The sequence below is a fragment of the Lagenorhynchus albirostris genome, chromosome 7, assembly GCF_949774975.1.
Source record: "Lagenorhynchus albirostris chromosome 7, mLagAlb1.1, whole genome shotgun sequence".
Taxonomy (NCBI): domain Eukaryota; kingdom Metazoa; phylum Chordata; class Mammalia; order Artiodactyla; family Delphinidae; genus Lagenorhynchus; species Lagenorhynchus albirostris.
Window position 1 is genome coordinate 8,101,853 of NC_083101.1, and position 26,677 is coordinate 8,128,529.

At 56.1% G+C, this 26,677-nt stretch overlaps 2 protein-coding genes across 2 annotated transcripts in view; both read left to right on the top strand.

Moving 5' to 3' along the window:
- The first annotated feature begins 3,659 nt into the window (after nucleotides 1–3,659).
- AK1 (adenylate kinase 1) lies at nucleotides 3,660–12,486 on the top strand. The gene is made up of 7 exons (XM_060154277.1): nucleotides 3,660–3,742; nucleotides 6,709–6,747; nucleotides 8,276–8,311; nucleotides 8,466–8,629; nucleotides 9,434–9,550; nucleotides 11,809–12,000; nucleotides 12,246–12,486. The coding sequence occupies exons 2-7, from the start codon at nucleotides 6,741–6,743 to the stop codon at nucleotides 12,312–12,314; spliced, it is 585 nt and encodes a 194-aa protein (XP_060010260.1). The 5' UTR covers nucleotides 3,660–3,742; nucleotides 6,709–6,740; the 3' UTR covers nucleotides 12,315–12,486.
- Nucleotides 12,487–22,924: 10,438 nt separating this feature from the next.
- ENG (endoglin) overlaps nucleotides 22,925–26,677 on the top strand; it is a 29,811-nt gene continuing 26,058 nt past the window's right edge. Inside the window, exon 1 of the mRNA XM_060154278.1 lies at nucleotides 22,925–23,327. Within this exon, the coding sequence (XP_060010261.1) occupies nucleotides 23,261–23,327 (67 nt within the window). The 5' untranslated portion in view covers nucleotides 22,925–23,260. The remainder of the gene's footprint in view (nucleotides 23,328–26,677) is intronic.

The window sequence follows — 26,677 nt, forward strand, 5'->3', positions numbered from 1 at the left end:
TGATGGAGGATGATGAGGGCAGGAGGTCCAGGGTCTAGTCCTCAACCCTACATGCTCTCACCGCCTCAGATGGGACCCAGCCGAGACCGCTCCACTCATGGCCAAAGTTAACTTCCTGAAGACATCTCATCATGGCCAGCTTTGCTCTGAAAACTTCACTGGCTTCCCACTGTGGTCAGGACCAAATCCACCTCCTAGTTTGGGGTTCAGGGCCCTCCCGTGAACTCTTTTACCCAGTTACCCCTGTGAGGCCCCTACCCCCCACTCCTCCTTGGGCGAGGGGGCATCTCCCACCAGCTGCAAACCCCACATGTGCTGCCCGAGGCAGCCACTCCAGCTGTTTCCTGTGGATGCTTTGCGGTCCAGCCAGGCCCGCCCAGGGCGGCCCCACACCTGCGCCCCATGTGCTGGACACATGGATCCAGCTGTGCACCTCAGAGAGTGGCCACCCCAGATATATCCCCCGATGCTGGCTCATTGGAATGCTTTATTAGCTAGAATATTTTAAAATGTTTTTTAAGACTTGCTTTCATTTTGTATGGTTATGTTTTAGGTATTTTTTTATATTTTAAAATAACTTGAACTATACAAACACTGTAAGATGGAAAACGATGGTATCACCCAGTCCTATTCCCTGTTGACAGTTAGGGTTCAATCTTCCAGATTTTTCTTCTGTGTACTTTTTTTTCTTTCCCTCTCTCCCTTCCTTGCTTTTCTCCTTCCCTACTTCTCTCCTTCCTTCCTCCCTCCCTCCCTTCCCCTCTCCCTTTTTATCTTTCTTAAGATTGTAGCCGGGAAAAAAATCCTGAAACTTTAATATCCCAGTCTTGGTGGAAAATCCATAGATCATGCGCAAATGAAATAATTAAAACAGGTACTTAAAATATATTTTGTTCAGGGCTTCCCTGGTGGCGCAGTGGTTAAGAATCCGCCTGCCAATGCAGAGAACACGGGTTCGAGCCCTGGTCTGGGAAGATTCCACATGCCGCAGAGCAACTAGCCCCGTGAGTCACAATTACTGAGCCTGTGCGTCTGGAGCCTGTGCTCCGCAACAGGAGAGGCCGCAATAGTGAGAGGCCCGTGCACCGCGATGAGGAGTGGCCCCCACTTGCCGCAATTAGAAACGAAGAGCCAACACAGCCAAAAAATAAATAAATAAAAATTAAAAAATATATATATATATATATTTTGTTCAGTTTGTAAGATTTTTAAGGTTTTTTTAATTGTGGGAAAAAAGCACATAAGATTTACCACTTACCCATTTTTAAGTGTACAGTTCAGTAGTATTAAGTTTTTCTACACTGTTGTGAAACAGACCCCCAGAAATTTTTCATCTTGCCTCTCTGAAATTCTCCCTTTCCCCTCAGCACGTGGTAACTATCATTCTACTTTCTGTTTCTATGAATTTGACTGCTTTAGATACTTTGTATAAGTAGAATCATACAATATTTGTCTTTTTGTGACTGGCTCATTTCCCTTAGCATCATGTCCTCAAGGTACATCTATAGATGCTTGTTGTATTTAAAAAAAAAAAAAAAAAGCATGGAGAAGGCTTTAAGTAAGAAGTGAAAGTCCTACCCCCACCCAGGCGATCCTGTGCACACAACTGCTCTCTCAGTTCTGCTGTAGTTCATCAACTTTAAGATACCGTTGATTTGATTATAAGACAAAACGATTTCAGAGATTTTTGTTTTGTTTTATAAATTTATTTGTTTGTTTTTATTTTTGGCCGTGTTGGGTCTTCATTGTGGTGCGCGGGCTTCTCGTTGTTGTGGCTTCTCTTGTTGTGGAACACGGGCTCTAGGCGCACGGGCTTCAGTAGTTGTGGCACACGGGCTCAGTAGTTGTGGCCATGGGCTTAGTTGCTCTGTGGCATGTGGGATCTTCCCGGACCAGGGCTCGAACCCTTGTCCCCTGCATTGGCAGGCGGATTCTTAACCACTGCACCACCAGGGAAGCCTGATTTCAGAGATGTTAAAATGCAAAAAAAAAAATTTAGGGATAGATTTTACACACATGTGCACATACACATCCGCATGTTTAGAATTGTTTTCATGAAGGTGGGATAAGATCAGGGCTATTGGGCCTTTTGCCTCTTTCTCTTGCCCCACCAGCTACACAGACCTCCAGCTTCCTTTCTCCAGCTGACTCTAGGGCAGTTGCCATCTCCCCAGCCTGACTGTCTGTGCCACTGTCCCTCCCATCAGTCAGTCTCCACTGGCACTAGAGAACATCCTGTACATGTTTGGTACCCACTTGTGGGATTCCTAAGAATAGAAAGACACATTTGAAAGTTTGATTGACATCATCAATTTGCTTTCCCCATCATCAATTTGCCAGTTCACACAACCACCTACAGCTTTCGAGAGGGCCTTTCAAACAATTTCTAAGGCAGACCCTCTGACCCACTACTCACCCCTCCCACAAATGGCGAAACTAAAATCCCAACGAATAAGAACCTTGTCTGACGTCACAGGTGGCCGTGTTGGGATCAGGCCCAGGCCTCCTGGAGTCCAGGTTGCTGTTGTTGCTAAGAAACCACCCATCTAAGGGGGTCTCACCCTTCTGATAGTCTCATCCTCTTGCTTAAACACCTTCCATGGCTCTTTTGTGCCTGCAAGACAAATTCCAAATTCAACCCACTCCATCTGGGGCTGCTGCCTTCAAGGTTGTGATGTGGTCTAGTGGTCAAGTGCCTGAGTTCTGAAGATGCAGGGTCCTAGGCTCTCATCTCTGTTCTGCTACATCACTGGGCACCTATTGCTGTGTCCCGGTCTCATGCAAAATGCTGGGTAAATACATCACTCTCTACCTGGGAACCCCATGCAAGTTCTTTTACACCTGTGACCCTCACTTTCCTTCTCTGTGTTTAAGGATTGACAGACATGGTCTGAGTCCAGTGCTCTGCCCGGCACCTGGTGCCCACTGAGTCTCATTAATGGGAGCTGTTCTTTTTTATCAGGATTGTCAGTCCCCCATCTGGGTGCCCTCAGCATTCTGAATGACCCACATCCTCACACAGCCTCACTGGGAGCTGCCTGGCAGCCGCATGGGAGCAGGGCTGGGTTTTTTTTAATAATCTACACGGCCACCGCCTCGGAGATGGGTATGTGGGTGGTCTTTGGAGTCCCGGGAAGTTACTGTCCCAGAGGAGCTCTTGGGTCCCTTCCAACAGAGGAGGAGTTCCAGGTGGGTCTTGGGCCAGGGACCTCTGGGCAGGATCCGAGGAGGGGCTGGGGGACGTTGTCCAGCCAGCAAAGCCCCCAGAATCCATGCCTCGGTGCCCTCCATCCCTGATCCTGGCCTCTCTCTGCCACCAATTTGCTGTGGGATTTTGTGCAGAGAGCCTCTCCTCTCTGGGTATGTTTCCCCAGCTGTCATACAGGAAGCCTGGTCCCGTCCCCCTGGAGCGATGCGGGCACAGTGGGGGTGACGAAGGAATGAAAAACCCTGGGGAAGCTGTAAAGTACCCTACGCGTGTGCAGGCACTGCCACCCGCAGGTGCACGGCGAGGGCGCTGGCCTGGCTTCCCATCAGGGCTCCGCTCTGGTCCGGTGCCCACTCCCTTCCCGGTCCGCTCTCCCTCCCTCTGTCCCTCCCTCCCTGCCATCAAGGAGCGCTGGCTCCCGGCATGCCGTGCGCTGCTGACAACCTTATAAATAGTCGCCTTTGCGGGCGGGCAGCCGGCGAGGACGGGCAGGGCACACGCTGTCCCCGGTGCCCACCCGCACCCCTCCCTCAGGTCAGTGTGTGCCCGTGTGCGTGCCTGTGCACATGTGGGGGGTGCCCCTGCGGGGAGTGGGGGGTGCGTGTTTGTGTGTGGCAGGGCGTCCTCCGGGTTTGCGTGGCTGTGTGTTTGTATCCATGGTTGCGATCTGTGTGCATCTGCTTGCCTGTTCCCCAGGCTCTGCTCTGGGTATTAGTGCCACACTGTGTGTGCCATTGTGGATGTGTGTGTGTGTGTGTGTGTGTGTGTGTGTGTGTTGCTCTCCCTCCCAGCCTCCGCGACAGTCACCCCTTTGTCCTGCCGGCACTCTTGGGGCTCCAGGTCCCTGCCCTTGGCACGTCCCACCTGGGGACTGGGGAGGGGGAGCTGTGGCTGGACTGCCTGCCCCGAGGACCTGGGCAGGGGCAGCCTAGGTTATGGGAGGAGCTATCCTGTCATGTCATTTTGAGTGCTGGGGGGACGGGAAGCCCCCTGGATGTTTGGCCCCCTGCCCCCGCCTCCTGAAAAGCAGGGGCCCTGTGGGAGCCCTGTGACAGCCCATGGGGCCTTTCCTGCGTGTTGCTCAGTTACCTGCCTAGGACTCTCCAGCAGCAGCAGGACTGGACCTGGGGGTACAAGCCCAGAGAGGGTACAGCAGCTGCCCAAGGTCACACAGCTGAGTGATAGAGTTGGGATTTGAACCCTAACCAGTTGCCAACCACTGGAAATGCTGCTCTTGGTCAGAAGCTGGGAGACCTGGGTCTTGCCCTGGCCTTGCCTTGTGATTGAAATGAAGTCGCTGTCCCATCGGGCCTCAGCTCCCCAGGCCCCTCAGCAGACCACCCAGTCATATTAGGAGTTGCCGTGGCCCTGATTTGGGGACCTTATAAGGCCTGGGTGCGGAGCCCGTAACCCAACTCTGTCCTGGACCCCTGGCTTCTGTGAGGACTCCTCACAACCCAGGTTATTTTGGACCAAGAAGTGGCAGGTGCCAGCAGGCCAGAGGGGCTTAGGTTACCAGGAGGGGGCAGGGCAGGGTGGGGTCAGGAACACCCCTCAGGGTGTCTTCGCGGCAGGCTGTCCCTGGCCTGGGGGCCTCTCCCTCCCCCACCAGCTGCAGAGGGGCACTGGCAGCTGTTACTCTTCCTTAAGCACACTCAGCAGGAAAGAGGTTATAACTCATAGCCCATGAGCAGCGGGACGGTCAGCAAAGCTGCTAAAGGACCTAGTGGGTGCCAGGCCCGGGGCAGCAGAAAACGTAGCCTCAAGTGTGACCCCAGCCAGGCCCTGGAGCAAGTCTCTCCTTCCCTCCCAAGGTGACTGTGAGGATGGAGTGAGGCTCCTGGGGCTATGCTCAGCCGGGGCCAGGCCCAGTGTGGTGGACACAGGCCTGCGGTATACAGCAGAGAGGCCCAGTACAGTGTGGTGTGTGTGATGCTGGGCGACGGTCACCTGCCAGTATGGGAGTGGAGAGCAGAGTCCAGGAAGGCTTCCTGAAGGAGGTGACACCTGAACTGAGTCCTAAACAGTAGCACCTTGGGGAAGGGCATCCAGGTGTTGGGTGCAACATTAGCCGGGCCCTGGAGTGGGACATGGTCGTGGTGGGTGAGGGAGATCGGAGCAGTTCAAGCAGTGGCTGATAAGGCTGCAGAAGGTGCTGGAGGCCAGCTCGCTGGGCCCGGTCAGCTACGTTAGGGTTTATTTTGGGGACTGAGGGGGCCATACATGGAAAGGTTTTAAGCAGGTAAAGACGTGGTTTGATGCTTGTCAGAGAAAACCCTGCAGTTTGCCTGGTGGGGCACGGAGGTAAGGAGGTCCACGGGAGGCTGGAGCAGTGGCCAGGTCCCCTGCTTGGAACACGGCAGTGGTGGTGAGGACACGGACTGGAGGGACGTTCAGGAGGGGAGGGCTGGGGCTCGCGTGTGTGGGGTGGATGTGAGTGGGGAGAAGGGCGTCCGCTCTGACTGCAGCCTCTGGCTGGGTGATAGGGCGCAATGCTGGGGACATGGGAGGGACTGTTTAGAGGCTCGGGGTCTGTGGGGTCTCTGGGCCTGTCCAGGGGCTGTAGATGTTTGGGGCTGGGAGAGGAGGCCTGGGCTGGCTGAGCAGGGGTGGGGGTCCTGGGAACCTGACGCCAAAAGTGAGAGGGTGGAGTAGGGGCCCCGGGTGGGGATGTCCCTGGCAAGAGGAATGCTGGCCAAGGGTTGAGGGTCAAAGGCCAAGGCAAGAGTATCTCTGATGTTTGCTGGCGGCCTTGGGGAGGGCTGGTGGGTGGGGAGTAAAGAAGTGGGGGCCAAAGATGTGTTGCAGTCACTCTGAAGGCACTGATGGGAAGGGAAGGTGGAGGGAGACCCCTGGGGCTGTGGATGCAGAGCGGGGGGGGGGGGGGGTGTCCCAGGAGGCATTGGGCTTGATTTACACACTGAGGGAAGGTGTGGGCAGGGGCCACATCAAGGGTGGAAGTTGGGCCTGTGCAAGGGTGAGAGCCTGGGGACCCCCTCAGCTGAGGACCGTACAGGCTGTGGTCACGTGAGCAGCCCCGCAAATTTCTCTCCCACCCTGGGCCTCTGTGTCCCTTTGAGCATCCTAGTCCAAACCTCATCCCAGATGAGGACACGTGCAGCTCCCCTCCCACCTGCCTGCCTCCGGGCCTTCCTCCCGGCCCTGGGGCGCGTTGTCAAGTTGTCGGGCAGATGCAGGACCCAGGGCCTGTTTTCCGGGAATCGCAAGGGGAGCAGCTCAGCAGTTGTTGGTGTGGCTGTTTATGCCCCTCGGTGCTGCCCCCGCTGTCTGGCCCCAGAGGGAGGAGGCAGGGACAGGACAGTGGAGGCATCCAGAGGAAAGGGGACTTTGCGAAGTCCTCCCAGCCTCCTGGGCCTTCCCTGCCCCCACCAGCCCCTCCACCCTCAGAGGACGTCAGGGCCTGGCACACCATGTGGCTGGGTGGGAGCAGAGGCAGGAGAATCCCCCTCCCCCTCCCCACCTGTGCCCTTGTCTTGCAGAGTGCTGACTCGGCTCCCCAGACCTCGGCAGGATGGAAGGTACGGAAGCTCCCCTCTTTTCCTGCTCACAGCCTGGGCCTCAGTGTGCCCATCTGTTTAGGGGGTGTGCTTTCGGGAGACATTCGGGGAGGGTTTGGATGTGGCTCTGGGGTTGCTAGAAGGGGCCTATCTGGGGGCCTCCAGCATCTTCCTCAGGCCTCTCACAGGATATACCAGCTCCAGGATTACTTTTAGAAGGGAAGAGGCCTCCCTGAGGCTCCTGAGGGCCCCCCAGCTCACCTCCTACACTGGTATTTATAGGGCTGAATCTCTGGCTCTTTCTGGAGAGGGGGCGGCGCTGGTGAGGGAAAGCCTGCCCTGTGGAGAGGCCCCAAGAGTGCAAATGCCAAGGCAAACAATGACACATTCCTGCCCCTCTCCCAGACCAGCAGGGGTGGGTCTTGAGGATGTCTTGGGCCCTCCTGGCTCCTATAGGCTGGGACCTGGAGGCAGACGTGGGCCAAGAGCCCGGCTGGCCCGCCTCCTGGTAGCACCACCCATCCCTCCCTGGCGCTGGGCCTCGGCCTGGGCGGCTCTTAAAGGAACCCAGCTGTCCTGGCTGCTGCTGCGGCCTGAGGCTGGCGGTCATCCTTCCACCCCCGGGCCTCTGAACATCCGCTGCCACTGGGCTGTGGCCTCCCCCCACGCCCAGGCTTGTGCCCATCACACGGCAGCAGACAATGGGAACCCACAGAAGTCGTTCTTCGGCAGCTCCTCTAGACCTCCAGCCCCGTGGCTGGGAGGACCCCAGGGAACTGCCGAGCTCACCTCCCCACTGGGGCAGGGACTTCTTTCCTAAGTGCACACAGCGAGCTTCCCTGAGAAGCAGGGAAGGCCTGGCAGCCTGGGAAGAGGCCCCAGCCGCAGCCCTAGCTCTGGCATCCCTGGAGCAGGCCCCTGCCTCTAGGCCTAGGTTCCCCACTCTCTGGTGGGGCTACGGTCTTGCTGAGTTCTGAGATAGAGGTTGAAACGTAAGCTCCCTCCCTCTCCGGGCAAGGGTTCCACGTACCCACCAGAGCCCCCTCCCCCCCCACCCCAGCAACCGTCTCCAGGGCAACGTGTGTTGTGGTTGCCAACTCCACACTGGTACTGCCCAGGGAAGGCAGGCGGCAGGCTGGCCCAGGGCCCGGGAGGGGAAGGGCAGGGGACACAGCAGAGCAGGACCATGTGGGCCTGCTGCTCGGCACCAGACACCCGCAGTGTGGAAGACGCTAACGCCCGAGGTGACCAGGTGTCTCGGCCAACGCGAGGGTTGGCGTCCGAGCCCCTGAGGGTCGCCGTCACAGCGTGTGCTGAGTCCGTAGCCTTCAGGCCTGGAACACCCTCTTCTCCCTGACCTGTCCCGGTCTCTGAGTTTTCCTCGCACCATTATCCCTCACTCTGGGCTGACTCATCTGCCTCTCTGACAGGACCATGAGCTGTGTGTATGCAACTGCCTGGGGCCCAGCACAGGCCTGGGATCCCAGAGGTACCTCTGGTTCTCTGTCCAGTGACTCACTGAGCTCTGCTTACCTTTTCTCTCCCACAGAGAAACTGAAGAAAACCAGGATCATCTTTGTGGTGGGTGAGTCCAAGGCAGCAGGCAGGGAGGGGCTTTGCAGGCCCTGGTGGGAGCCTGGGCCTGGGGCTGCACCCTGGGCTCTGCCCCCGCTTCACTGGGTGACCCGGGCAGACCCTGTCCCATTTCTCGGGGCTTCTGAATGGGCGGGCGCTTGCAGGCGGGCCTGGTTCGGGGAAGGGCACCCAGTGTGAGAAGATTGTCCAGAAGTACGGCTACACCCACCTCTCCACCGGGGACCTCCTGCGGGCTGAGGTCAGCTCAGGCTCAGCCAGGGGAAAGATGCTGTCGGAAATCATGGAGAAGGGGCAGCTGGTGCCACTGGTGAGTGGGCCCCGGCAGGGTGAGGGTTGGGGGGTGATGGTGGCCCTGAGTGGACACCAGCCAGCAAAGCCCATGACACACTAGCAAGGCGGACCATGACCTTCTCTGTTTCTGAACCCTCCTGAGGGTCCCCACTGCCCTTGGCAGAAAGTTCCTTCCGGAAGCTCCCAGGAGCCTCCAGGACCTGCCCTGCCAACCCCTCCCACCACCAACCCCTCCCACCACCAACCCCTCCCACCACCAACCCCTCCGGACTCCCACCACCCTGGCCTTTCTGTCCCCTCACACTGATCACACTCTTTCCTGCCTGGAATGTTCTTTCCTCCTCATCTTTCATACCTTGCTGACTCCTCAGACTTAGGCTAAGACCACCCCCTCCCGCCAACTTTATACTCCAGTAGCCTCCCTTCTTTGTCCGTATAACCCATGTCATGCTTGGAAACTATAAATCAACGGTGTAATTGTCTGTCCCCTCAGCAGACTGTGAGTTTGCGGAGGGCAGGGAAGGTCTGCTTTGTTCACAGCTGTGTCCTCAGGGCCCAGACAGGAGGCTGGGAGGAGGGGCTCAGTCATATTATTGAGTGGATGAAGAAATGAATGAATGAATGAACGAATGAATGAATGATTCAATCAATCAATCAAGTCGTCACAGTTCACAGAAGGCTTCCTGGAGAGGGAGGCTTGTTTGGGAAATCTGTGTTAGGGCAGAGGGCATTTCTGGCTGTGGGGCAACGCGTGCAGAGGCCCGAGGAGGGGGTGGAGAATAGGGGGTCATGACCCCGCCTTCTTTTGCCACGCCTCCAGGACACAGTGTTGGACATGCTCCGAGACGCCATGCTGGCCAAGGTAGATACTTCCAAAGGCTTCCTGATCGACGGCTACCCCCGGGAGGTGAAGCAGGGGGAAGAGTTTGAGCGGAGGGTAAGTGCAACCTCTTGGAGCTGTGACATGGGATGAGCCGGCGAAGGCTGCTGTGATGGGCAGTTCTGAGCAGAGGGAGAGAGAGACTGATTGTGGGCGGGTGGGAGGGTGGGCAAGGAGGGAGACCAGGGAGACTTTCTGGAAGTCTTTCTAGAAGTCTAGAAGAAAATGAATGGAAGGAGAGAAGGCACCAGGCTGGGGAATTCACAAACATGGCCGCAGGTTCCAGCTCAGCTGCTTGAGGCCTTGGACCAGTCAGGCTGCCTCTCTGAACCTCGGTGTCCCCAACTGCAAAATGGGGACAGACTGTTCGCAGCTGCCTTGAGGGGCAACGTGGGGATTAGAGAGAATGCATCCTTCAAAAGTGGGGCTTGGCACGCCGTAAACACACGATCAGAGGGGCAGGGAACAGTATGGATAGGGCTGGAAGGGTCACGCTGGTGTGGGGAGAACAGAATCTGTGGGGCAGGGCAACCGGCAGTGATGTGGGTGGGGACGTTCAGGCCGGGCTGAGGCCTTGAATGCCACAGAGGGGCGTCTAGTCTCCTTCCAGGTGCCACGGGGAGTCTGGCTGGAAAGAGTGAGCCTTGAGGATGAGGGCTCTGGGCTGCCTAGCACGGGTGTCCCCCAGGAAGACTTTCCACAGTGGGGGAGCACCTCACTCAAACACACACATGTGCAGGCATATGTGCCCACAGGCATACAAGCACACGTACATGTGCACACAGGTACAGACACTTACACATGCACAAGGCCAGAGGCATATGCACACATGTACACGAGCATCTAATGTACACACACGCACACTCATGCAACGTGTGCGCACAGATGCAGTACATCCAGATACAGGGACGCACAGAGATGCACACATATGTGCACACACAGATGCACACACCAATACCTCTGATGTCACAGGCCATATGGGGGAAACATGAAACTGCAAGTGCCCAGGAGGAGGGAGAGGCCTGCTGACCTCTGAGGGCGGGTGCGGGCTCAGGGAGGGCTTCTCGGCAGCGGGAATGCCTGCGGGGAGGACCGGGCATCTTAGGGGGCTGGGGCAGGACAGACCTCCATCCCCATTGCCTGTCTCTGTGAGGCTGGGCCATCTTTGGGCTTCCATAGCTTTGAGCCTCATCCAGAGGGAGGATATTATATTCCTTGACATCGAAATGGCTGCAAGACCTCAAGAAAGTGTCTGTCCTGGTCTGGGCCTCAGTTTTCCTATCTATGCAGCGTGGATTGGCTGGGTTTCCTTCAGACTAGGAGGCCATGGACCCTGAGGTCAGATGCCAGGCAGCCCTGAGGCACGTCCTGATGTACCAGATGCATGATGTCGCCTCAGGCCCTCAGGGTCACATCTAGAAAATGTGGTTAATGAAAGTTAACCCATCCCTCCTGGGGCCGTTGTGGGTGCTACTGGGCTACAGGGCTGGGCACCTGGTCTTCTCTGCTCTGGACAGCAGGGGGCGCCTGGGCCTCACCGAAGGAGGACAGGTCGGCCTCCTGGCCCTTCCAAATCTTCCCCGCGGATGAAATGCTTATTGCAATGACAGGGACATTGTTCAGAACCCCCAGAGCTCAGCAGGCCCTCGCCCCTTCACTCAGCCCTCCTTATTCCTTTGTCAAGTTCATATTCAGCCTTGCAGGTATAAGACACACCTACCTGCCCTCGGGGGCTCCAGGCCTGGCTGGGGGAGGGACCTTAAGTAAATAACCAGAGGTCCTCCTGAGACAAGCTCGAGGCAGGCAGAAGTAAAGGGGGACTGGAAGCGCGTGTCGCAGAGAGCTGGGATGGTGGGGGGGGGGGCATCTGCAAAGACTGTCCTAGAGGAATGAGATTTTAGCTCAAATCCGAAGGCGAGCACTTGGTATTGAGGGAAAGGGTTCCTGGCCAAGGTTCCCGGCATGAGCAAAGGCCTGGCAAGGGAGGAGGTGGATGAGAGCCCAGACCACAGACAGTCCGTGTGGCTGAAGCCAGGAGAGCAAAGGACTGAGAAGCACGAGATGAGGAGGTGGGGGGAAGGGTAGGTCAGGTAAGGAGTTAGGACTTTCTCCTGAGGGCACTGGGGAGCCATGGAAGAGGTGTGAGCAGGGGAGGGGCAGGGCAGATTGGTTTTAGGAAGGTCCCTCAGGCTGCCTTGCGGGAAGGGCTTGAAGGTCTGAGTGGGTCTCAGTGGGGCCTCAGAAGTGGGAAGATGGGGAGGAGATGGCCCCAGAGGGCAGGAATGAGGCCCCTGTAAATAGTGCCCCGCCTGCAGATCGGACATCCCACGCTGCTGCTGTATGTGGACGCAGGCCCTGAGACCATGACCAAGCGGCTCCTGAAGCGTGGAGAGACCAGCGGACGTGTGGATGACAATGAAGAGACCATCAAGAAGCGCCTGGAGACCTACTACAAGGCCACAGAGCCCGTGATCGCCTTCTACGAGAAACGTGGCATCATCCGCAAGGTGCGGGCCCGAGGGCGCCCTAGGCAACCGGGGTCTTTGCCTGGCTTGGCCTCAAATCGCTGTGACCTTGGGCCAGCCCTCCTGTCTGGGCCTTGGTTTCCCCACTGGTTGGATGAGGGGCTGCTGCCCACTGTGGCTGGGCTCGGGGAGCCTGGCCTGGCTTCCGGGAGAGGTCAGCCCCCTTCCTCGGTGGGGCCCACCCAGCCTTCCCCGGCATCCTGCCCTCATGGCCCATCTCCCCACAGGTCAATGCCGAAGGCTCCGTGGACAGTGTCTTCTCCCAGGTCTGCACCCACCTGGACGCCCTCAAGTAGCAAAGCTGGAGCCCCTTCTCCAGCTCAGAGCCCGGCCCCACCCTCGTCCTGACTCAAGGCCTTCCCAGCCTGAGCTCAGCGCTTCCACCCTGCCCGGCTGGAGCACAGGCAGAGGAAGCCACTTTATCCTGTTTTCATGGACAGCCGAGCACTAAAGGAATTTCCAAGGACATTCAGTTTTACTCCTTTTTCTTTGATTCCATCAGGGATGATTCACATGGCGTGGCCGCCCCAGCCTTGAGTCCTCAGCCCCTCCCCTTCCCGTTCCTCTCTGGGCCCCTCAGCCCACCTCAGCCGGCGCCCCTCTCCTAGCTCCGTTGGAAGATGCAGGGCCCTTCTTCACACATGGCGTGCTGGGCCTGGGCTGTGCCAGGCCTGGGGACGCTGGGTGGCTGAGGAGTGGTCCTGGCTCTCGGGGACTCGTGGTCAGGCAGAGCTGGGCCCTGGCCCGGGTTCCTCTGCATCCTTGTCGTGTGGCCTTGGTCCTGAGCCCCTTAGCTCTCCGAGCGTGTTCTCTGTCCCGAACCCCTGCTGGGGACTGGGCTGGAGCAGGCAGTGTGGTCATGGGCTGTGGGAGGGCTTCCTGGGCAGTGGGGGCAGCACACATCAGCCGGCCGAGTGCCCAGCGAATTGGCCTCCTCGGTGCAAGAAGCTTTGAGGGTCCGGAAAGGGCATCGGGATTGAATGGGGGGGGTCATGGTCAGGGGTGCCTCCCTGATGAGGTGAGACCTGAAGGAGATCCCACCATGTGGTCCTGGACAGGTCACAACCTGCCCTTCCTGAGCCCATTTCCAAATCTGAATTAGGATCAGTGCCCCCTCCCCCCAACCCTCCCCCAAGGTTAGGATGAGAACACACTGAGCAAGGGGTGTGGGTGGTCAGTTACCGTGGCCTGGGGGACCGGAGACCAGAGCAGCCTCAGGGAGGTGCAGGGCTGGGGTGCTTTGGGGCCGCCCCGGAATCCCCTGGGGAGAACCATCTTCCCTCTTCTGTTCTCTTTCACTCTTTGACCTCATCACGGAGAAAGTCTCCATTGGTGCTCACGTGTCCCTAACACCTGTCCCAAGCCCAGCTGGCTCCCTTTAAAGCCAAGAGAGCCTTCAACAGGGCATCCCCAGCTGGAAAGAAATCCTGTGCGGGGCTGAGGGTGCCCCTGTGTGTCCCCTTCTACCTACAGCAAGTGCGGCTGGTTTTCCATTTACAGTAGTTATTTAAACTTTCCTTTAAAATAAACGTATTTAAGTTTTAAAAGATGAGTCTATTGAAAGAAGAACACGAAATCAATAAATGATAGCACAGGGGAGATAGGTTCTAGAAGGCAGGCGTCATGCGGCCCTGGGTGGGGTGCGGCCGAAGTTCTCTGCAGCTGGTCTTTCTGTGCCCCGTGCCACCTGGGGCGCACCGGGAAGCCCCAACTCACTCTGTGACTGCCCACGTCAGGGTCTCCAAGTCGCATCTGTCAAACTGGGCTAAAACACGCTCGCACACATGTACATACACACTCACGCACACACACGTCCTCTGTCGAGGTTGTCATGATCAGCGCAAGGATGAGTGGAAAAACATGCCCCCAAGATGATAAAAAGCTAAGAGAAATCCACCTGACAAAATTGTCTTCAATATCTTCATTTTTTAAAATTACAGCTTCATTAATTCAGGTGTGTCTTCAGTTTATGGAAACCTAAGCTAACCCAAACTCTTCACCATGGAATCACTTTATTCACTAAAGAAAAAAAAAAACCCTTGAAAAAAAACACAAAATGTTTAACAGCTCCAGTAACTACCACCACCCCATCCTTGCCACTGCGAGCCTCCCTTTGAGGGTTTCCTTAGTTCACGTTTCCGGAGCAACGGCTATGCTGGCAAAAGATGGGGTCGCGAGCCCCCAGCCTGCTGTGCTGTGGCTCCCAGAAGGAGGGCAGCCGTATTCACAAAATTCCATCCCACCTACTGAACCCAGACCAGCTCTGGGCAGCTCAGTGCACAGAGCTCAGAGGAGCCCCTGGTAGCGGGAGTTGCCTTGAACTGGAACTCTGGAGTGGGGCCTTGAGGGTACACAGGAGTTTGCTTCACCATGAGACAGAGGGCATGGAAGGGCGGAGGGAAGAGCTCTGCGGAGCCTCAAAGGTGGAGAGGACCAGCTGTGGGGAGGGCTGAGGCCTTAGAGGGACAGGAGTGCAGGCTAGAGGCAGGGTGGTGGGTGGTGGGCAGCCAGGCTCTCAGGGCCTTGAATGCTGACTCAAGTATCAAGTGTTTCCCCTAAGAGCAATGGGAAGCTCAGAAAGAGCTTTGTTTTTTTTTTTTTGAAGAGCTTTGTTTTTTAATGAAAAATTTCAAAGTGAAAATTGGAGGAAATAATATAATGAACACCCATATACCCATCACCGAGATTTAGTAATTGGTAACATTTTTCCATACTTCATTGTTTTACTTTCGCCAAGCTATTTTAAAGTAAATCACAGATATGAGAACATTTCACCACTGAAGTCTGACTTCAGCGTGACTCTCCGATAAATAAGGACACTTTCCTATATAACCACAACTCAGAGGTCCAGGAACACTAAGTTACAGTAACATTGTCATAGGTAATAATCAGACCACATGCAATTTTCCCCAGTTGTCCCCAAAATGTATCTTTGGTCAAAGTGGGACGCTATCCAGGACCACACGCTGCATTTGGTTGTGATGTCCATTAAACCTCTTTAACCTAGAACGTCCTTCCTACTCTTTGACATTGGCCTGTGACGGGATCAGCTGTCCTGCAGAAAATTCTTCCTTCCAGATTTGTCTGTTGCTTCTTCGTGGTGTGTTTAACTAGCTGCCCCGTCCCCTGAATTTATTGTAAACTGGAAGTTAGTTGTAGTCTTCCTAGATGAGAGTGAAGCCTTTGGGGCAGGAATACCTAATAGGCGAGGCTCAGGAAGGGTTTTTAAACCGGGCAGGATGGTCAGATCTGCAGCGCTTCCAGCTTTAACCAGCACACGCATCTCCCTGGGGTCTTATTAAAAAGCTGATTCTGGGGCTTCCCTGGTGGCGCAGTGGTTGAGAGTCCGCCTGCTGATGCAGGGGACACGGGTTCGTGCCCCGGTCCGGGAGGATCCCACATGCCGTGGAGTGGCTGGGCCCGTGAGCCATGGCTGCTGAGCCTGCACCTACGGAGCCTGTGCTCCACAACGGGAGAGGCCACAACAGTGAGAGGCCCGCGTACCACAAAATAAAAAACAAACAAAAAACAAAAAGCTGATTCTGATTCAGCAAGTCTGGTTTGGGAGGGAGGCCCCAGCTGCTGGTCCGAGGCCTGTACTTTGAGGAGCTCAGAGAGAAGCTGCTCTGTGGAGGCGGGAGCCCAGGGAGGGCGTGGGAGGAGGGGGCATCTCTAGGGTCAGCGTGTGCTCAGCCCCTAGTGGTGGGCTGAGAGGGCGGCATGGCATTGGATCTGAGACAGCAGAAGCTGCCACACTCTTGAGGTCTCTGGGGACACTCCAGGCTTGTCCCAAGATGTTGGAACATTCTAACCATCCAGGGGACTGGTACGGTGCCTCTGTAACTTCAGGGTCTCAGACAGGGTGGGCTCCCAGATAGGGTGGTGTCCTCAGATGCCTCCCGTGTACTGAGCCCCTAAGTCTTGGCCTCGGGGCTCCTGAGGGCCTGGCCGGAGGCACTGAAGTGGGAGAGGAAGGAAGCGGAAGCAGGGAGCAGAGGAGGCCAAGGCTGTCGCCTCCCAGACGCGAGAGGGGCCTCGAGTAAACAGGAAGGCCTGGCGGCTCCACAGTGGGGGGGCTTTGGAGGGGGGTGCAGAGCCCTACTGGACATGCGCAGCAGGCGAGCACAGGGCTTCCTCTCTGGCAAGCAGACCCAGAGAGGTTGTGCGGCTTGCCCAGGTCACACAGCGAGGCAGGGGCACAGGACTAGACCCTCGCCTGCCTCTCCTGCTTCTGCCCCCATCCTGGGGTTCTGGTGCAGGCTCTCCTGCCTCTGCTTCCCACTGTGGTTCATGGGGTGCTGGACAGTCTCTCCCCTTCTTGGGCCTCAGTTTCTCTTCCTATAAACTCAGAGTCCCTACAACTCAGAGGTTCTAGAATCCTGGCCCAGTGGAATCCTTCTGCCTCTTAGGTGGTCTTCACGGGTTCTCTAGACCTTGGGCATCGTTGGGTTTTATCAAGAACGTCAACATCACCCAGGAGGCGGCAGGGACCAGGACCTTTCCTCGGGGAAAGAGAGGGAGACTTTGAGGGATTTCCCTCTTCTAGAATAGAGTCAGGACCACTGACCCTGGTCACCTCCCTGTATCCTTGAGGAGTCATTTGCCCTCTTCAGAGACCCTGTCCCTGGGCTCAGAATGCCCCCAACACCCACACCCTGGACACTCAGAATCACAACCTGTGAGATCCCAGGCTGTGTAGGCCAGTGGTTAAGTCCATTCATTCATTGCATGAGCACTTACTGAACGCCTGGCACTATGCTAAGCGATGGGGATTCAGCAGCAAACAAAGCAAGGCCCTTGCCCTCATGGAACTTCTGTTGTAAAGAGGGAGACAGACAGAATAAACAATACATAGTATGTCAGATGGGGACATGCGCCCAAGGTCCAGTTGCTGGTGTGGGGAGAGGGCTATTTACAATGCGATGGGAAACCTGCACTGCCCGTGTGACATTTGATCTGCAACTTAAAGGAAGAGGAGCAAGACCCATGGTTATCTAGGGGGACAGTGTTTCAGGGAGAGGGAACAGCAAGTGCAAAGGCCCTGAGGTGGGCACGTGCTTGGTATGTTCAAGGAACAGCAAGGACGCCAGCTGCAGTGGATTGAGCGAATTGGGGAAGAGAAGAGGTCGAAGAAGGGACGGGGTGGGGAACCTCGAGGGCCATTTAAGGGGCTCTGTCTTTTACACTGAGTGACATGGTTGCCTGCAGAGGGCACTGAGCAGAGGAGGGATGGAACCTGACTTGGTTTTAACGGATTCCCTTTACGGTGTACAGAATGGGCTGGGAGCAAAGGTGGAAGCAAGAAAGCCCACTGAGGCGGTGACTGCTATATTCCCAGAGGTGCTGGTGGTGACCAGAGCGGCAGCTGTAGGGTGGTGGGAACCCCACAAACAATGGGAATTTGGGGGGAGGAGACAACAGGATTTACTTATAGGTTGGATGAAGGGCATAACAGAGTCAAGGTCACCCTTAAGTCTTAAGCAACGAGAGGAGGGAGCTGTCATGGTCTGAGATGGGGAGACTGAGGCAGGAACAGTTGGCAGAGGACTAATAGAGCCCAGTTTTGGATGTGTGAAGTGTGAGTTGCTTATTAAGAGCCTGGAGCCTGGGGAAGAGTTCTGGCTAGAGACACAAAGCTGGGAGCCACCAGTATATGTATGGTATTTAAAGCTATTTGTCTGGGCTTCCCTGGTGGCTCAGTGGTTAAGAATCCACCTGCCAATGCAGGGGACACGGGTTCAAGCCCTGGTCCAGGAAGATCCCACATGCCGCGGAGCAACAAACCCATGCGCCACAACTACTGAGCCTGCACTCTAGAGCCTGCGAGCCACAACTACTGAGCCTGTGTGCCACAGCTACTGAAGCCTGCACACCTAGAACCTGTGCTCTGCAACAAGAGAAGCCACCGCAACAAGAGAAGCCACCGCGATAAGAAGCCCGCGCACCACGATGAAGAGTAGCCCCCGCTCGCCACAACTAGAGAAAACCTGCGTGCAGCAAGACCAAAAATAAAAATAAATAAATAAGGACAGACCTTGAGTTAGCGGTCTCCTGTTTGCCCTCCCGATGCACGCTCCGTCCCAATGGACACATCTACCTCCTCTCAGCCAAAAATAAATAAATACATTTAAAATAAATAAATAAATAAAGCTATTTGTCTGGATAAGGGCACCCAGAACAGTCCTTCTCAAACTTTAATGTGCACGTGAATGCCCTAAGGATACTGATGAAAGGCAGGCTCTGATTCAGCAGGTCTGGGGCAGGGCCTGAGAGAAGCTCCCAGGAGATACTAAGACTCCTGGCTGTCCAGTGGTTAAGACTCTGCACTTCCACTGCAGGGGGCGCGGGTTCGATCCCTGGTCAGGGAACTAAGATCCCACATGCCACATGGCGTGGCCAAAAAAAGAAAGAAAAAAAGAAGACTACACTTTGAGTAGCGAGCATCTAGGACGTTCTATTCTATGGCCAAGACCCATGGGTGGGCAATGAAATCAATAGGGCGGCCAGTGATCAGTATTTGAAAGAAAATGGAACAGGGTGGATGTACCTCATAAGGGTATATATACCTACACATAGGTTCACAAAATGTTTGTTTTAATTATTTGAGCCTGAATCCCAGGGTTTGTGCTGGGACATGACGTCATGGTCACAAAGATTTGAGAAAACCTGACTTGGGAGTGAGGGTAAACAGAGAAGGGAAGAGACCCAGGGTCCAAGCATGGGAGGATGGGGAGGGACTAGTGAAGAGACGGATAAGGTGACCAGGGAGGTGGGAGGAAAACCAGGACGGAATGTTCTGGAAGCCAAGGGAGGAAAGACAGGCCCAGATTTGAATTATCCTCTGCTTCTCCTCAGCCCTGTTGTCCTGCACACCTGAGCCTCAGTTTCCTCCATTGTAAGATGGGGACATGACGGTCTCAGCCCGTTAAAGTGGCCGTGAGGTGGCACTTGGCACAGGGCAAGTGTGTGAGGGGTGCAGTGATTCTGACTGTTTGCCTGGGCTTTGAGCTCCCCCAGGCCAGCAGGCTGGCCTCCCGTTGCGCACAGGAAGAAACTGAGACCCAGAATATGTTAAAGTCTTGCCTGAAGCCACAAGGGCAGAGCCTGGGACCCTGTGGCTCCCAGACCAGTGCCCTCTTTCCCCTGTACCCACTTTTTCCCTTGCCCATGTGGGTCTGGCCCTGTTCTTTTCGACAGCCACTGGCTCCAGGCCGGTGCTGGAGACGGACTGCCGCCTGGTTGGGGGAATCCCTGGGGGCCGCCTAAAATTCCTCCAGTGGCCAGTGGCCAGGGTACACGTGCTCCATCCCTTCCTGCAGCCCCGGCCTTCCCGGCCAGCCAGGGGGAGGAAGGAGTGGAATTCGTGTACCTGCACACGGTGGGGCCCAGGCACAGACGTCTGGCTATTGGCCACGTCTCTTTGGCGTATGGATAGGCAGGCGGCACCTGAAAATGTCTGTATCAGTCAGAGCCCCAGCAGGAAACAGATGGCACGCTCCAGTGGGGTAATTTGAGAAGAGTTTGATGAAGGGTCTGTTGACACAGGTGTGGGCAGGGTGGAGGGAAACCACAAGGGACAGTGCAGAAGCCTGGGGCTGGCAGCGGCCGTGGGCCATGACCATCCTTGGCCTGAAGGGCTTTGTGGAGAGGGCCAGGTCAGGGCTGTGGCCTTCAGTGCAGGGAGGCCACCAATTTGCAGTGACCCTGCAGGGAAGGTATCAGAGGGACAAATCCTCCACTTCCTTCCCCTCTCTGAACTGTGCACGGCTGAGAGGAGGTAGATGTGTCCATTGGGATGGAGCGTGCATCCGGGGGGCAAACAGGAGACCGCTAACTCAAGGTCTGTCCCTGCCTGTAAGACAGTGTGACCGTGCAGCTTCCTGGGGACAGGCAGCCCAGTCCCGGCCTGGCCTCTTCCACTGGGAAGCAGGAGCGAGGCTTATCTCTCTGTGCCTCAGTTTCCCTATGCCTCCATGGCCCCAGCCCCTGCCTTACCTTCCAGAGCACTTCATGATTTCAAGGGCCAAAGAGTCCTGGCTCTGTGCTGGGGACACAGCGGTGCAGAGGCATCAAAAGCCCCTGCCCTCGAGGGGCTTCTAGTCGAGTGGAGAGACCTACATAGCACGACTCACACAAGCGGGGGTGGGGGAGGCCCACGGTGCTGTGGGAGCTTCGGGGTGACCGCCTCTGCACCCCAGGGGGTCCCAATCTCTTCCTTCCTCCACCGGGTCTCTGGGGTCAGGGCTCCAGGCCCTCCTGTGCCGCCTATAGATTTCTCTTTCCCTGGAAGTCTGCTGCATGTTCTCTGGTGTCCACCTGCAGCCTCTCCTGCTTTCAAGAGAAACCCAGTGGGTCTTGTTTACAACGTGGGAGGGGTTGGGTTGTGCAGCACGAGGGTGGGAGGGAGGGAGGTTTGAGAAGGGCCTCCTATGGGGTCCATGTTACGGCCTCAGATACCCCAACGCCCATTCTGGACCACGATCCCCCTCGCCCAGTGACATCTGTCCTCTCCAGATTCAACTCAGATGGGATCAGCAGGGAAGGAGCTGAGCTTGGAGCCAGGCGGTCCTGGGGTCTCCAGCTGGGGGTCTCCCAAACCTCAGGAGGCCTTGGGCTCCTCCTCTGTCGATGGTGTGACTTAGGGGTGGCTGTGAGGATTCAGAGCTGATAAGGTGAACGCCTAGGGCGGGGCGGAGGGAGAGTTCAGCCCCAGGGAACTGGATTAACTAACTGTCCCTGGGGCACAGACGCTGGTAGGGGCGCCTGGGAAACCTCGCCCAACCCTCCCCTACTGAAGCCACCCTTTGCCTCGTGGCGCCCACCTCCCCATCTCCGTGGCTGCAGGAAAAGGCAGAGGAGCTGCTACTCTCGGGCTGCCGCGTTGGGGGGGCCCCGTCCTCCCTGTCACGGCCTTCCTGGCCTGCTGGGCCGAGATGGGTCTCCTGCGAGCCCACACTCATGCCTGGCCGGGAATTGGCCATGCAGCCAGCCGCAGGGCTGGGCAAGAGAACCTTCCCTCCCCACCAGCCCCGTTCCCCACCCAAGGAGCCACACCCGCCCTTCCCACCCAGGGGTCAGCTCCTGCAGACACAAACACACTCCCGCTCTGCCCTCTGCTCCCTTCAGAGGCAGCCAGGGCTCCCACCTTCTCCTCCTTCCCTGGGCTTCAATTTCTCCATCTGCGACCAAGACAGTATAAAGAGAAAAAGCCCTGGCTCCATCCCCGCTGCGGGTCCCGCCAGCACACACCAGGATTTGTCTTCTCAAAGCCTGCTCTGCCAGCACCTTCTGCTCCAGAACCCTTCATGACTCCCCATGGCCTTCAGGAGAAAGCCCTGGCATTCAAGGTCCCCCTCCCAGAGCAGGGCCAGAGTCTGCCCCTCCAGGCTTCCCATCACCACCACACCCCTGCTTGTCCCATGGTGGTCAGGCTACTTCTTGCCTCTATGCCTTTGCTCAGGCTGGTCCCCAGCCCGACATGCCCTCCTCACCCTTCCTTCTCTCCCCACTCCCAACTTGCCCAGACCTCCACAGGCCAGGCCTAAATGCCACCTCCTCCAGGCAGCTCAAGCTTCCTCCTCTGAGCTTCCTTGGGCCTGACCCTAAAGTGCCACATGTGACCAGCACCATGGTAGGCATGTAGTTGGCTGTTACTGTTTGCAAAACAAACAAGGGACAGTTCTGGGATTGTCTCCCAGGCTCAGGGAGTATTGATGCGTCTCCCAGGCTCCCAGGCTCAGGGAGCATTGATGCGCGAGCGCTTCCTGAGTGCCAGGCCCAGGGCTCTGCGCAGCAGTGCCCCAACCCATGGAAACCTCACAACAGCCTGGTGAGGAAGGCATCATCGTGCCCACTTTACAAACAGGATGACTGAGATCTCACAGCTCAGAGCAAGCACGGCAGGGTCTTGAACGTCAGAAACGCCATTAAAGGGACTTCCTTGGTGGTGCGGTGTTTAAGAATCCTCCTGCCAATGCAGGGGACATGGGTTCAAGCCCTGGTCCAGGAAGATCCCACATGCCGCGGAGCAACTAAGCCCGTGCGCCACAACTACTGAGCCTGAGCTCTAGAGCCCGTGAGCCACAACTACTGAGCCCGTGTGCCACAACTACTGAAGCCCACGTGCCTAGAGCCCGTGCTCCACAACAAGAGAAGCCACCGCAATGAGAAGCCCCCTCACCGCAATAAAGACCCAACACAGCCAAAAAAAAAAAAAAAGCCATTGAAGTGTGTCCCGCCCCCCACGCTTTCATTTAGGGCCGTCATTTGTCCCTGAAGTATTTTCCAGCCACGGAGGGGACAGACAGAAGGTGGCCCTCTGCCCATCCCCTGTCCTCTCTGGGCCCTGAGACCTCAGCCCCAGCTGCCAGGCTGTGCCAATTTTGGAGTGTTCCTCCCTTATCCTGGACCTCAGGTTCCCTGTTTACAAAACAAAGGAACGCCAGCCGGGTGTCACACTTATGTAAGCCACCTTTGGTGCTCAATGAGACCTGTTCAAATTCCAGCTCCACCATCTTCTTGGGCCAATAATCTCATCTCTGCAGGCCTCTGTCTTCTCATCTGCAAAATGGGAACAGTGAGTACATGGAGCAGAGCTCCACATGAAGCGCCTTGGCCAGGCCTGGCCCCTGAAATTTCCCCTTGGTGGGCTGTTGGGGTGATTCTTTTCATCTGCCCCCTGGGGGCTGCCAGATGCACCCCACCAGCCAGCCCTGGACAGGGTGGGATGGGAGGTTGGGTGGGTGGGGAGAGGAGCCTGGAGCCTGGGTCCTCCCACTCCACTGCCTCCCCCACGCCCCAGGGCCCCCCACCCAGCGACAAAGCCCGTGGTACTTCCTCTCCCCGCCTGGCAGGCCGCCTGGCCCGGCCCCTTGTCTAAGGAAGCGCATTTCCTGCCTCCCCGAGCCAGGCTGATGAGCCGGGAGCTCCACACTGCTGACGCTCAGACCCCAGCCTCCATCTGCATCCACAGGCCGTGACTGCTGCCGCCGTCCACAGGAGCCCCGCAGCCCCTCCCCGCTCAGCCCTTGGCCAGCGACCCCCGGCCTGGCCCCGCGCCCCCGTGCCCACTTCTCCTGACCCCTTGGCCGCCACCTCAGAAGGCTGGAGCAGGGACGCCGTCGCTCCAGCTGCCTGCTCCCCTTGGGTCCCCACGACAGCCCACGCCGGCCCCGGCGCCCGCCTGCAGCCCTGCCCCTGGACACCGGCTAAGGCCCAGCGCACAGATCCCCAGGTGGACAGCATGGACCGCGGCATGTTCCCCCAGGCCGTCGCCCTGCTGCTGGCTCTCTGCAGCCTCGGACCCACAAGTAGGTGTCCAGGGACCCGGGGTGGGGAGACTCGGCCACCAGGGCACAGACCAGGCCCCAAGTGTTCCGGGCCTCCTCCGTGTGTCCCGAGCTCACGTCCAGTGGAGCTGTCCTGGGACGTTTGGACAGCCCAAGACAGATGCCACGGGTTTGGCAGGGCGCAGATCTTTCAGCTCTAAAAGTCTCAGGCAAACAGGGATGAGTTACTTACCTTAACTCTGGCTACCCTGGCTTCTGCCCTCCCAGCTACATCCAGTTTCTCCCCAAGAAGCCCAGGTCCCAGAGTGCTGTGCAGCCCCTGGAGACTCTCCTGCCCTCTCTGGGCCTTAAGTTTCCCATCTGAGGAACGTGTGGGATGGGAGGGGGTGTGCGGCCTCACAGTCAGATCATGGGCTCTGGGTTCAAATCTCATGTCATTATTTCCTCGCAGTGTGATCTCGGCCTCTGAGCTGAGTAGGGATGGTAGGAGAACTCCCCTCGGGGCTGTTAGGAAAGTCGGTGGTGAGGCAATGCTTGTAGAGAGAGGCAGGCTGGTTGTTTCTGTGTTGTTGTTGTTTAAGGATTAGTTTTAAATTCCTCTACCCTCACCTTCCCCGGGATCTGTGAATGGCTCCCAGAACCCTTCGGACGCGGTGCTCTCTCTGCTTCTACCCAGTTCTCTACTCCTCAAAAAGAGTACAAGATGCGGGCACAGGCCCGGACGAGGTGTTCTGCGGAGGCTCCTCAGCCTGGGGGCTTCTCCAGGTGGTCTTGGCCTCTGCTGTCTTCTGAAATGAGCAGATGCGGGGCAGTGACTCCCAGCCCCTCATCCCACTCACTGTGGGCCTCGCTGTGCCCTGCCCCTCACCCGCCTAAAGCCCCGGGACAGCCCCGTGGACACCCCTTCACCTCTGGCACATCCAGGACCTCCTTAAAGGATCGGGGGTGGGGGGTGAGCATGGGAACAGCAGCAGCGGTGGCCACCCCCTCCCCACCCTACCGTAACCCGCAGCATTTGAAAGTCCCTAACCCTTGATCTCTAAAGCTCTTACCACTGCCTCACTGATAGACAGGAATGAGTCTCAGATATTAAGTGACCCAGCAGGGATTCACCCCAGGCCTGGGCCTCCCCTGAGCACTTGCTCCTGACCTCGGGTGATAGGCGACCCCTCTTGATACAGCTCCTAGTCACCCTGCAAGACTGCGGCCTTTATTGCCCCATTTTACAGGAGGAGAAGTGGAGGCTGTGGCCTGCTAAGTTCACACAGCTCAGACAGAAGCCCTACCTGAGCTCCACGATAGGCCCCCAGGCCACCCTGCCTTTCTCCCACCTCCCCCCACATTCTAGCTTGATAAGACTCTCTTCCTCTAGGTCGTCAGAGAAAGATCCTGGAAGCTCTTTAGGGCCTGGTTTTATAGGATCAAAGGCACTGGTGTGCTGGCGAATAAAGAACAGCGGAGTGGGGGGTGGGGTGGGGTAACTTGTCAATATCCACGGTGTAAATGTTCCCACAGGGCTGATTTCAAGCTATCAACTCGGCAGACTCAGCGTTGGGGCGGATGCACAGTAATAAACCTTTATCTACTATTTCCACCACACAGATATTACAGACGTAGATAACCTCAAGAGCACAGATAATACAAAAGGGAATAAAATAATTAGGGAGTAATGAGTTTTGATATTTATTAACTTTTAAGTATATATAATTGATGTAATTGTAAGCTTATAAAATTTAATTTTTTATAATGGCTGTGTTTAAGAGCCAACTGGAAAAACGCCTGAAAATGTATCAACCTGCTTCTGAGAGCAGGTACTAGCACCCAGTGATCATGGGGCTCAAGGGCATCCCAAAGCGTCCAGCCCAGCTCATCTTCAGTCTGGGAAACTGAGGCCCGTAGAGGGCAGATGGGGACCAGGGTCAGGGTGTGGGAGCCAGACCTCCACGCCAGGGGAGGAGGTGGGAGTGCCAGTGACCCAGGCAATCTCGTTAAAGCTGGAGGGGGTCAAAATGGGATGAAAACATGTCCCAGGCGAGTCCAGCCTTCTGGGAACACAGCTTGGCAGAATCTTTCAAAACCATAACTTGTGTAACAGACTCGCCTTCAGAAGTCAACCCCGTGGAGTTACTTGCCCAACTCTGTAAAGATGGGTGGTCCGTAGGTACCTGTAACAAAAACCGCACAACTGGAGACCACCCAGTGTCTGCCAGCCTGGGCCCTATGAAGTGGATGACCATGCAGTGGAACCCTACACAGCCGTTACCAAGAAAAAGCTAGCTACGGATCCACATTGCTGTGACATATGTCTAGGACACATGGTCAGGTGTGCAAACATCAATGACTCCATTTCTGTAAGAATAAAATAGTAATAATATACCATATGCACAAAGAAAATCCCCACGTCACTGTTCTTTAGCCCTGGGTTCCTCTAGAGGATTTTCATTTTCTAAGACACACATTTTTGTCTTGTTGGAATTTTTTTTTAATTGAAGTATAGTTGAGTTACATGAATTTTTTAAAGAACAAATATGTAGAGATTTTTAAAAAGCAATTTAACCATATATTCGCTTTAGTCCACTCCTCAAAGGAAACAGATAAGAGGGGGAAAAATGACCTCCCCGGCTCCTTTATTAGTGTGGGTACAGTTAGCATGCTGGCGGATTGGTTACTAGTTTTTGTCTAGCTTTTTAAGGTAATTTTAATGCAGGTGGATCAAATTTGGAAATCTTGTGTACCCTTCTTAGGTCCCAGAAGTTTTCTGTGTTGTCATGTGGACTCCATAACCATCCCATTGTGGTTCTAGAATAGTCTCTCCCTCAAACGTGCCATCTCATCGTTTGCCTAATGAATTCTTTATTGTTGAATACTTAGGTGGCTTCCCCTTCGGGGCCAGTTATAAATACCACTTCCATGCACGTTTTTGGTACATGCATCTTTTCCTGTATTTTGGAGTATTTCACTTGGATAGAGTCCCAGAAGTGGAGGCGCAGGGGTTCGTGGCCCATGTTGGGTGGTTGGGATCAAAGAGTGTCTCCTAAGTGTGGATGAGCGTTCGCTGGAGGATGGGGTAGAGGTGAGACTTCAAGTCCCCCGTTCTGCTGGCCACATGTGTGAGGGTCTGGGACTCCCTGGAGAGGGGGGCAGGACATGTCCTGCTAGGGATGCAGGACATAGACCACAAATATCCATCTCTTAGAGCCTGCATTGGGGTAGCTTCCCATTTGCCTGGAGGAAAGGGAGGTTGAAGCAGGAGCCGTGTGAACCAGGAGACAGTGGGTCCCTGGGGACAGTGGGGGCATGACCATTAAGGTTCTCACTTCAGCCAGACAGATGGTGACACTAAGACCCAGAGGGAGAGAAAGAATTGATGT